This window comes from Dendrobium catenatum, unplaced genomic scaffold (genome assembly GCF_001605985.2).
Source record: "Dendrobium catenatum unplaced genomic scaffold, ASM160598v2 fragScaff_scaffold_1381, whole genome shotgun sequence".
Lineage (NCBI taxonomy): Eukaryota > Viridiplantae > Streptophyta > Magnoliopsida > Asparagales > Orchidaceae > Dendrobium > Dendrobium catenatum.
In genome coordinates, this window is record NW_021319843.1 from 442,266 (window position 1) to 454,579 (window position 12,314).

General features: G+C 37.3%; 2 protein-coding genes across 2 annotated transcripts in view; one reads left to right on the top strand and one right to left on the bottom strand.

Moving 5' to 3' along the window:
* Window positions 1-1,001: 1,001 nt before the first annotated feature.
* Window positions 1,002-5,600, bottom strand: LOC110098894 (transcription factor SRM1). The gene is made up of 2 exons (XM_020825842.2): window positions 4,973-5,600; window positions 1,002-1,697 (listed from the first exon to the last, which is right to left on the bottom strand). Exons 1-2 carry the CDS (start codon window positions 5,332-5,334, stop codon window positions 1,205-1,207), a joined length of 855 nt encoding a protein of 284 aa, XP_020681501.1. The 5' UTR covers window positions 5,335-5,600; the 3' UTR covers window positions 1,002-1,204.
* Window positions 5,601-9,882: 4,282 nt separating this feature from the next.
* LOC110098913 (F-box/LRR-repeat protein 20) overlaps window positions 9,883-12,314 on the top strand; it is a 9,649-nt gene continuing 7,217 nt past the window's right edge. The window contains exon 1 of the mRNA XM_020825864.2: window positions 9,883-10,435. Within this exon, the coding sequence (XP_020681523.1) occupies window positions 10,081-10,435 (355 nt within the window). The 5' untranslated portion in view covers window positions 9,883-10,080. The remainder of the gene's footprint in view (window positions 10,436-12,314) is intronic.

The following is a 12,314-nucleotide window of genomic DNA, read 5'->3' on the forward strand; positions in this document are numbered from 1 at the left end:
TTTAGGACTTCTAAATTCAAACAAAACTCGTTAATTAGTTTCACTTGAAACAAGATTTTTGAATAAAACAACTTAATTCTTGAAAAAATCAACAAAATTATTAGAAAAAAAAGTTATTAGTAAGTTCTATTAAATTTCACATGTTGTAATTTGATCCCTAATTAACTAATTTTTTATTTTATTTTATATCATTTTACATATAATATATCCTCATACATATAATAATTAAGAAATGCTTTTGATTTTTAATAACAACAATAATGATGAAATAAAAAGACCAAAAAGTTCCAAAACCCGCTAAGTAAAATCACAGAGACCTTACTTCAAGATTCACATTGGAGTGTAAGTGAGTTGAGCCAGCTCTAGCTCGACTAGTTAACGAACTCATGTGTTGAGCATATCAAGCCCATACTCGAGCTCATATATTAAACAAGCTCAAGCTCAACTTGACTCAACTCGTAATTAAGCTCATAGAGCCGCTCGATTAACTTAAAATATATTTAAAAATTAATTTTAATTAACATCATATAATATATATTTTAACCTTTTTTTAAAATGAATTCAAATATTAAAAATAAAAAATACCAAAACTTAATTTAAAACTAAAAAATCAATCTCAACAATCGAGTCTAGCTCGAGCTTTCCAAACGAGCTCAAGCAATTGAGTTGAGCAAGAACCTACAAATGTTTTAGTTGAGCTTGAGCTCGACTAGAGCTCACTAAGAACTAAACAAGTTTATCTCGATTAGACAGATACTCGAATCTTTTACACCCCTATATTCGACTGTTAGTCCAACAATTCAATAACTCAAAAGTCATATTATAATAAAAGCAAATAATTCACCTATTGTATAAGGAATAGAAATTGCATTAGGATATCCAGACATAATTTATTTTATTGAATTTATGTGGAGATTAGTGCATGATACTAATCTCAAAGAAAATTCAATAATTTTCACATTAATATTGATATAATTTATATATTTTTAAAACTTTTTCAATTAAATAATGAAAATTTCAAAAACTAGGATAAAGATATGGAGCACTTGTTAATGTGTTAATGTTGCCCAACAGTAACTTCCTGCCTGCCTTGCATGATTGTTCACATATTTAACATTCTTCCTCACGTACATTATTTACGCACCATTGTAGTAAACTGACCAGAGAACTCCCAAGTGAATATGGAAAGCAGCAAGTGTCTTATTCACCTGTGAAATGCTGATGCATTATGCATTGGGTAAGCCATAGTTGGTGCAAGGCGTACCGGAGCACCGGTGGCGACGACAACTCCGGCGGCAGGACGTATTGCATAAGCCATGGCTGGTGGTCCAGCGACCGGAGTTCCGATGGCCGGAGAAAGTGGCTGACCAATAGCAGAAGAGCCATATATGGCGATTCCAGGAGCAGAAGCTGTGGCAAGAGAAGGTTTTTTTATGGCTTTGTTGGTGATAGGTGATGATGAGAAGTTATTAACTTGGCCAGTGATTGGTCCTTGAGATGTTGAGATATCGCCATTGTTGACGTTGGTGATGTCATGAATGCTTGAGCGTCTTCTATCTTTGTTCATTGAGTTGAGGCGTATGAAATACTTCTGTGCATGGCTTGCCACCTGTGTTGGTGTTCTTGTGACGACGAAGTTTCTTGATATGCTCCGCCAGTCACCTTTGCCGTATTTATCTAACCCGAGAAGAAATAGCCTGTTTTCAACAAATTTCAGGTGTGAAGTTAATGATATATATGGGGGAAGGTGGAAGTAATTGCTACAGAGTCACAAACCAAGAGCCCACTCGGGTATTAAGGTTTCGTTTAGGACAACTTACTTACTGCTTCTTAAAGCAGCTTCTTAGTACAAAAATTAATTTTTTTCTACTAAAAGGTTGCTTTAAAAAGCAGAAAAAAAAAAATCGTCCCAAATGAAGCTTGAGTGCAGTGGAAATGGTACAATGTGTGTTGTTTGGGGGTCTAATAACCAGGGGCAAAGCCCTGTATGATTGAGTAGAAAATTGCGTGCCCTCAAAATTAATTTCTACTTATAAAGGTGTAATTTTGGAGATTTTGCCCATCTTAAAATTCTTTTTGCCATAACAAAAAGTCAATTGCCCAATTTCCCTCCTTTCATGATCCAGTTCACGCACACAACTGCTTAGCAGCCCCTCTCTTCCTTTCTCTTGTTCCCAACATGCATAGATGCCCCTGCTATGGCGCCGCGCCTACTACCTGCACAATGCGATTGCTTTGCTTGCTTCCAACATGCCATGTCGACGCCACCTATGAAGTCTGTCTACGCGCGGAGAAATTATTCCGTGCGGAGTCCGGACGATAAAGAACCTTTAAGATGTGAGTGTACATAGTATGTACACTGAGTATAATTTTGTACACAGTTTGTTTTTTTTATATACAGAGTGTGTACAAACACTGTGCACACTCACATCTGGATACCGGACTCCGGACGGAATAATTTCTCCTACGCACGATGCCACTACTACGCCTGCTGCCTGCCCATCGCCTTTGCTGTGTTTGCCTACCCTCAAAAGAAAAACGGGTTCTGTCCTTGCTAAGAACCACTCTCTCCACATAAATAGCTACAGGCTACTCATACAACCACAATGTTTAAACATGGAGCCATATTCTGAGAATAATCATTTTCAAGCGTTAAGAGATTATAGTTACACGGGAAAAGCTTTAAGGAAAGAAGTAACTCGTGCACCAGTACTGAAGGTACAAAGAATACAAAGGACGAATAACAATATTTTGAGATGCCTAAGATGTACCGTCAATTCTAGGAGTTCATTACCTCAAGTGGAAGAAGATTTCCAGTTAATCAGTCTCATTACATCACCAAACTGGGGAAAAATAACTTAAAAGGACAAATTTACCAACAGAAACTTATGCGTAAGATGGTAATTAAATCTGTTTTCATATCTGTTCTTTCTAATAAAAGTGCAGAAAAAGAAAATCATTTCAGCATCTAAATGCGTTGAAGAGAAACAAAAAGTGAAAAACTCTATTTATACAACCTACATGAGCTCTCAAAGATATCCTAATCAGAATGTTATTAAAGAAGACAAATCAGTGTTGTTCAAGGCATGTTAGGTGCTCCTCAAGGTGCATGAGCAAGGCGATATTACAGTGTGTTCATAGACCTTTCAGGGAGGGGACAGAGTAGACAAAGCACATTAAAGAGTCAAGCAATGAGGTGAACCAATTACTTTGATAAGGGAGATGAGTACTAATATTTTGAATGCAAGAAATGAAATAATTCTTTATAATAAAAATTTGATATGTTGTGGCGTGGAAAGAGCATCAAACGTTGAAAAAAATGAAGTACAAGTGCCAACAATTTAGATCAGATGTTACAAGATCTTCGAGCTCTAAGTAATGACTCTTAAGAAAGATTTGAGAAGATACATAACTTAGGGGCAGTTTGGTAGCAATATTTAGGCTGGATTTGAGTGAAATCCACCCAAATGGCCTAAAAGCAAAACCAAATCTCACAGCAAATGAAAGCCGCTGTAGACGGGAAATTCCGCCTTTTCGCGCTAAATACCGGATTTCCGAAATCCTGTTTTTGGTCGGATTTACGAAATCCGTTGGCTCGAGAGCTCGTTAAATCCGTTCTATAGCTAAACAATCACATGGGATTTAATAAGATTTATCATGAATGTTACCAAACAGTTTTCAAGATTTAGGCCCCTCGGGATTTCTGAAATCCGGATTTAGCAAATTTACAAAATACTACTTAAATCAAATCCTAGGTGCTACCAAACAGCCCCTTAGTGTGATGTATCCTTTCATACTCCTCTGTAGTCATGTTCATAATAAACTTTAGGCTAAATGCTAACTTGCGAAAGCATAGAAAAACGCATTAGCACTGAAAAAAACTTATGGTGATCATACAAAAATACATTTAATATGTTGGAAGTTATGCTTTTCAGCTATTTTTTCTTTTCAAAACACTGACCCATTATAATTTAACTGTAAGAAAAACAATGAAGCAGCAAAACAAAAACGGAACTGGATCAAAAGGAGGTGAAAATATCGTTTGATTGATCCTGATGTTCTTGGAAACACAAGATTCTAGCTTTCCTGATAATTTCACATCCCCTTCAGCAGTTCAGCTCCAAGTTTGGCTACTTTTGGCCTCCTTACATCTCATCTGAAAAATGTGTGAGGAAAAGCTCCAAACTGTAGGTTTAAGTCCTCCATAAGTTCATGACCACGTGTAACTCATTTGCCAAGAAAAAACCTTATTCATGTATGTGAGAATATTAATGATTATTTCGTATCCCTGTCCATGACACTAAGGGGCTGTTTGGTAGCACGATTTAGGCCGGATTTGAGGCGAATTTGAGCGAAATCCAACCAAATGGCCAAAAATGCAAAACCAAATCTCACGGCAAATGAAAGTCACGGTAGACGGAAAATTCCCCCTTTTCATGCTAAATCCTAGATTTCCAAAATCATGTTTTTTGTGGGATTTACGAAATCCATCCTCTCAATAGGAAGAGCCCGCTGTTAAATCCGCTCTATAGCCAAACACTCACACCAGGGAGGGAGGGAGAGAGAGAGAGATAGAGAGAGAGAGTACTTAGGCCTCTTAGAATTTCCGAAATTTGAATTTAGAGGATTTACGAAATCCTACTTAAATCAAATCCGGTGCTACCAAACAGCCTCTAAGTATTATCAACCAAAACCTGCTTAAAATTTTATGTTATTTCATGAAGTACTACCATAAAAAACATGAGCAGAGAGACAGAACCACTTCAAAACCTAGAATAGTGAAAACGGTAGGAAATTAGCCGTTGGATGTACGGATCCATTCAGCAGCTTCCAACTAGTTTCAGGCCATTAAATTATAAATTAACCTATACCCAATTACCTACCACATCAAACTCTAATCCAGAGTATTTAATAAAGAATCTTCTCCATCTAGCACAATCTTTAAACAACATTTAAGAATTCAGTGTTTCACCTGTGTTCCTCCTCAGTCCAGGCAATTCCTTTGCGTCTTTCATGATCCAATCTCGAGCCTTTCCCTCCATGACTGGAATCGCCATTAGAATGCCCACCTTTCTTCCCATTTCCTCCACCGTCATCAGACCCTTCAGCTGCAGAAGAAGAAGGAGATGAATAATTAGGCAGAGGAACTCGCCCTGACTCGATGCTGCCAACGTCTTCAACTAGAAACTCATAGTGGTGTTTGATCTCCTCCAATGTTTTTCCTGGCACAGCGGCCGTAATCTTCTCCCACCAATCGCTGCAAGTCTCATGGTGGATGGCCAAGGCGTTCTCAAACGCCTTCTCTTCTTCCCAATTCCAGGCTTCAGCTACCATCAATCAGTCACTTCCAAATCTCTTAGTGCCCTAGAGGCATCAACTCTTCAAGAAAATCTCTTTGGGATTGGATCTGAACAGATTCACGAGACGAATAATTGGGGACGGGAGATCCCGGGCAAAAGGAAAGAAGTATGGCACTTGGGCACGGAGAGTGGCAGATGTGACAGAAGGAAAGGAAAGGGGGAGAGCCGCAGAGAGACACGAAGATACAAGTAAAAAAAAAAAAACTTCTTTCCAAAACGCTCTGAGGAATGACAAAAAAAAAGGGGGAAAAGAAGAGAAAACCAGCCTATGGTCACCCACTTGTGCAAACAAAAATGGAGCTTTCTCCAAATTCATTAAAAGCCAAAATGCCCATAATTCAATAATGCAGAGGGCAAACCGATCCTTCCAAGCAGGTATAAAAAATTGATTCTGGAAGAATGTACAAAATACAACCCTCTCTCTGCTCATCTTTTCAAAAATTCAATTATTTCTCTTACCATGGCTGTAAAAATCTCTCGTTATAACCGCAACAGTAGGGTAAAATTCTTCTTTTGGGAAAGTTGCTAATTGAATTACATCAGAGTAACAAATTAAACAGATGGGCAAAACCTAGCTGAAAAATAATCCAAGAATCAAAAGGAGACACTCACAGAAACTTGTCGGATCTGCTGTCTTCTATCCAGTGAAATAGTGGAGATCCACTAATCAACAAGAGTTTCTCCGGGTCCAGACACCAAATCCCACTGATTGAAATCCATTAGAAAATTAAAACTTAAATCTTTCGGCTCTCGATTTCGCTTTCTCCGTCTCGCCCGCTAGCCGGTGAAGCAAGAATTGGCCAGCGATGTCTACCCTTGGTGAATTCCGACGAGCAATGGGCGGCCGGAGGGCTCATGACAGTCAGCGTCGTTATATTTGAGCGGGCAATTCAAGCAACTATAATATTTTTAAGTACATAACACATAAATATCATTATTTAAATTCATTAGCATTTCATTGATGAAAGTTATTAGGCTTTATCATGTTAGGATCTTGATGGAGGAAGAGAAGCTCTTATTAAGCTTCTTGGAAGAGAAGGAGAGAGATGGAGAGAAGAAAAGTGAACATAACTCTATTATCAAGGCATGCTTCTATTACAACCTATTATATTTATTTATAGGCAAAATAAGCTATCTCAATGGCAATACAAGCTAAAGAAGCCTAAATAAAGTACATAGAGAGAAACAACTTAAAATCTGTATCGATTATCCTACAATCTCCACATTGATTTAGATTTACAAAACATATGATTCAGTCCAATCGTCTCACAAATATGCTGCTACGACTAAGATGACATCTGAATTGAGTCTATCTCCTTGCATTTTCAACAAATTAGGACAATTTTTCTTAAAGTGCCCATCCTTGTGGCAAACGAAACATTTCTTGTTGGACTTATTCCTCCTGAGTTATGATCTTTCTCTTACGATCAGAATGCTACCAATATTTTATTCTTAATGTTTGGATTTTCTCTGAACATCCTTTGACATTAAGACAGATTTTACCTCTGTCATTGTCAATGTTTGCTTCCCATACAATATGGTGTCAACTATGTTCTCATATGTCTTCAACAGAGAGCTGAGGAATATGATTCATTGATATTCTTTGTCTATTGTAACATCAACATTTTTTTAGGTCAAGAATCAATTTATTAAAATCATCCAAATGCTTTATAAGTTCCTTTGTTTCTTTCATTTGGAGTGTGTATAATTGTTTCTTAAAAAATAGATGATTAGTAAGCGTACTTTTCATATAAATTGATTAAAGCTTCCTCCATACCTCTAATGAAGAGGCTTCTTCAGCAACCTCCCTCAACACTTCGTCACCGAGTGAGAGAAGGATGATATTGTGCGCCTTCAGTTGCATTTCCCTAGCCTATACCCTATTAGTGAATGCAGCAAAATTTTCTTCTGAAATTGCATCGACAAGACCTTGATGAACCAGTAAAGCCTTTAACTTTATCTGCCATAGGCTGAAATCATTCTCCCCCCTGAACTTATCGATTTCAAACCTTTGCATTGACATGATCAAAAAACCAAAACTTGATCTATGCCTCAACGACACCAATATGATCCTATTCACAAGATTTCACCGAAAATAATAAAAAAATTTCGCTTACTGTTTGTGTATAACTATAGTAACCTGAGCATATACGCATAACTTTGTCCTTCTCTTTGTGACCTGCTTCAATTTCTTGATAGAAGAATACACGTCTGCTACGCCCAAGTGCGGTCCTATGGCTCGACTCCACCTGTAATGTCCAACCTCCCGGTAAACACACCACTACGAATCTTCCTGTCACCCTGTTGGCCTTTCGCCTCCGCCCCTTTGTGCAAGACCTGTGACACCAAACTTGCCTCCGCACACTCCTAGACAGTGACTCCACCTACTTCAGCCTGTGGATAATCTGTGCGCTCAAACCCATGCAACCTGCATCCGCCCTATTCATCTTGCATGCATATGCCTGCACCTTGCCTCCGCATCAAGCTCTGCATGCTCTATACCCTGCTTCCTCCCTACGCGGCCATGCCTTGCACGCCCAGCTCGTGCTCGCCTTGAGCTTCCGCGATCCGTATGGACTTCTCCTTGATCTTCTAAGCCAAAACCCAACTCGCGTACGTGACTGATTCCTGAGCAGCCTCCGCCCCGTTTGACCTGCAGCTTGTGCGACAGCTTGCTCTAGCCTATTCACTCTACATGTAGCTCGCACAATCGCGAATGACCTGCCTCGCTACCGCTTGCTCCAGCCGCTCGCTTAATTAGCAACCTATCCCCTCTTGCGAGCCTTCCATTCGTAGACCCAGACAACTAGCTTGATTTGATTTCTTCATCAAGAAACTTCCTCCACCTCCGAGCTTTGATACCAACTGTTAGGATATTGATGGAGGAAGAGAAGCTCTTATTAAGCTTCTTGGAAAAGAGGGAGAGTGATGGAGAGAAAAAAAGTGAACATAATTCTATTATCAAGGCATGCCTCTATTACAACATATTACATTTATTTATAGATAGAATATGCTATATTAATGAAAATACAAGCTAAAGAAACCTGAAGAAAGTACATAAAGAGAAACAACCTAAAGTATGGACCAATTATCCAACATATGAGAGAGATAAAGTATGGACCAATTATACAATTAACAACATAATATTAAGTTAAGTGTTGTAGAGATGAGGATGCTCAAGTGGATGAGTGGCTTTACTCTTAAAGACATGATATGAAATGAGTATATATGTGAAAAGATTGGAGTAGCTCCAATGGAACATAATATTAGAGAGCTCTGCCTTGGATGATTTAGTCACATAAAATGACGACTTCCAATGACCTGATTAGGAAAGTACATGTATTAGATTTAGTTTATTTTAAGAATGGCAGAGGTAGACCTAAAAAGACTTGGTTCAAAAATATTAGATAGAACCTTTATTTTTTAGCTTTAAATAAGAATTTGACTCTTAATGGGACACAATGAAGAAAAAAGATTCATGTAGCCCACCCCATGTAGTGGGATAAAGGCATGTTATTGTTGTTGTTGTTGTTAAAGCATCTTTTTAGTAAAAAAAAAATTTTGAACTAAAAATTTTTGTACTAAAAAATTACTTTAAAAAACAGTAAGAAAGTTACTATAAACAAAGCCTAAGTGTGAGAAAATTCATTGATCATCCAATGAAGCTAAGATATTAAGATAGAGGTGAAAAAAAAAAGGATAGAGGTGCAAAAATAAAATGAGATTTCTAGTGAGTGGAGAGAATCCAAACACTAGCTTTCAAGGGTATAAGGTTTCTTGAGGGAATATGGCTTGCCCAAGCCATGAATTTCTTGGTGTATTTGGCCCACCTGGAGAAGAGAATGTTATAGATTGATTTGGCCCAAATGAAGTATAGGATGCTTATCCTAAGTAAATATATACAGTAGAAGAGGTGGAATGTCTTATAGTTTTGACCCATTATATCTATTGAGTGAATAAATAAATGTGGCCAACCAAAAACACTCACGGTGTCTTTATCCAAATGAAATTCATTTACTTAGATGATTTCTTGGTCAAATATAGGTATGTTTAAGTGAAAATGAGCAATTGCCCCCCCTAAGGTGGTAGTGGTTTTGCCCCTGCTCAAAACCCATATATTTGAAATACTTTACATTCCTTTAACTTAAAACCAAACAACCCTTAAATGAATGTGGTTTAACTAGACCAAATAGAATGCTTAGATAAGTTGGGCTTGCTCTAGTTCATTGTAGGATAAAGGGATTTTAGAGTTGAATTAATAGCATAGAATATTATACATGTATGAGGCCACTTTATGATGTATTTAAAATTTAATAAAAAATTAAAAAAGATTTGAAACATAAAAAATAAATTACAGAGTAAATTAACTTCATCAAATTTTTATCATATAATTTTTTTTTTCATCAAATAAAATACTAAAACTTTTAAAACCAAATAAAAATTTGCATAAAATTTTGAAAGTCCAAGTATAGGTAAATTATTGCATCCAGGTGACCGGATGCAATAATTTGCCCCAATTTTATGCATCTCTTTGAGATCCAAAGAAACGCAAATGGTACTTCACTTGTTGGAGAGATTCCCAATTCATCGTTGATTTGGTCGCCGCATCCCGTAGATTTGTTAGGGTTTCTCTTACAAAGCGCTAACCAGCGCTTCTAATGTAAACCCTCCCTTCTCTTTTTTCCAAGATCGATTTCTGTCAGCTTCGGTCGTACTAAACATGGCGAAGCGGGAGAACGAGGGAGATGATTCCAGCTCTGGCATCAACGCCGCCCTGACGGATGACGTCCTCCGTGTGGTGCTTTCCAAGCTAGAGAGAGAGGATGAGAGGGACGCGTTCGGCCTCGTCTGTATGCGCTGGCTCCAAATTCAGAACTCGGAGCGCCGACGCCTCCGGGCAAGGGCCGGTTCGGCAATGCTCCAGCGGATGGCCGACCGATTCTCCGGTCTCATGGAACTCGACATGTCACAATCAGTGTCCCGCTCTTTCTTTCCTGGGGTGGCCGATTCAGATCTCTCTGTTATTGCCGCCGGCTTCCCTCTGCTGCGCATTCTAAATTTAAGCAACTGTAAAGGTTGGTCTTTTCAATAGGAGTTAAAAAAATGTTTTTTTTTTATTTTGTTATTTAATGGTGGAATTTGCGTGAAGAGTGACAGCTTTGATCGGAGAGTAGTGGTTGCATACTTGCATTTGGTTGTGATTTTTTTTTTTTTTTTTTGCGCAAATAACTTCTGGTTGGAAGTTATTGATATTTCTGGGTCTGAATTCTTCTAGTCTGTGCCTAAATCTAGTAATTCAGTGTTGCTTCTTTAACACGATGACCTTCAGAGGGGAAATTGCAATCTTTTTATGTCTTTTTTACCGCTTTCTTAAAAAAAATAAAAAGGTTTTTTTTGCCTGTTTTTTCGGGACATTTAAGCAAATTAAGTCAAACTCACACACACATCACAAACTCAAGACTAGAACCCAAGACCTCTTTGGTTGATAGTCAAAAGCTGCCAACCAACATACCAAGGTGAGCTACGTTTTTTTTATATTTTATATTTTATATTTTATTTTTTTTGCCTGTGAGTACTTCATATGGGGACCAATCATGCATGGCATAATTATGATTTACCTTCCCAATGATTGATTAGGCGTGCAAACATTTTATAATTATACTATCATGGATAAACTTCCCTAGTTTAAGGCATGATTTTATTTAGAGGCGGAACCGGCCTCTTTTTTGAGGGTGGGCAAAATATGATTGCGAAATGTATAATTTTATGTATAAAATAGGAAAAAAAAATCTTAGAACTTTGGCTATTGCATTTATTGAAGGTGGTCAAAATAGTTAAAAATATTTATTTTTCTACAACAACAACATCAAGCCTTTATCCCACCAAGTGGGTCAGCTGCATTAATCCTTTTTCTCTATTATGTCATGTTAAGAGTCTAATTCTTATTTAAATATAATAAAGATAGGTCATTTCTAATATTTTCTAACCAAGAATTTTTAGGTATAATTCTATCTTTCTTAAAATAGGCCAAATTTAGTACATATACTCTCCTAATAGGGTCATCGGAAGGCTGCCGTTTTACACGACCAAATCATCTAAGGCGGTTCTCTTTAATCTTATCTATCACTGGAGCTACTCCAATCTTTTCATGGATATGCTCGTTTTGTATCTTGTCTCTAAGAGTAAATCCACTCATCCACCTAAACATCCTCATCTCATCAACACTTAACTTAATATTATGCTTCTGTTTTAATGACCAACATTATGCCCCATAAAGCATTGCAGGTCTCACCACCATCTTATAAAATTTAATCTTAAGTTTGAGTGGTACTTTTCTATCGCACAATATACCTAAATCATTCCTCCACTTCAATCGTCCAACTTGAATTCTACTAATAATATCCCCATCTATTTCACCATCACTTTGAACAATAGTTCTAAGATATCTAAAACGTGTACTCTTATTAATGACTTGATTGCCCAAAGTCACAATTGCCCCCCACTAGATCTATTATTACTAAAATTACTCTCCATGTATTCGATTTTAGATATACTCAAACGAAAACCATTAGACTCTAAGGTTGACTTCCATAAGTCGAGTTTACCTTCAACGCCCTCTCTAGTATTATCAACAAGAAGAATGTCATCAGCAAAAAGCCAAAAAGCATACACCATGGTACATTCTCTTGTAAATGTCTAGTAAGAACATCCATGACTAAAGAGAAAAGATAAGGGCTTAAGACTTATCCTTGATGTAATCCAACTGAAATAGGAAAATACTTGGTCAAACCACCTTGTGTTTGAACAAAAGTAACAACATCTTCATACATATCCATCATTACTTGAATATAAGCATTATTAACCCTTTTCTTTTATAGGACTTTCCATAGCACTTTTCTTGAAATTTTATCATATGCTTTATCTAAATCAATAAATATCATATGTAGATCTTTT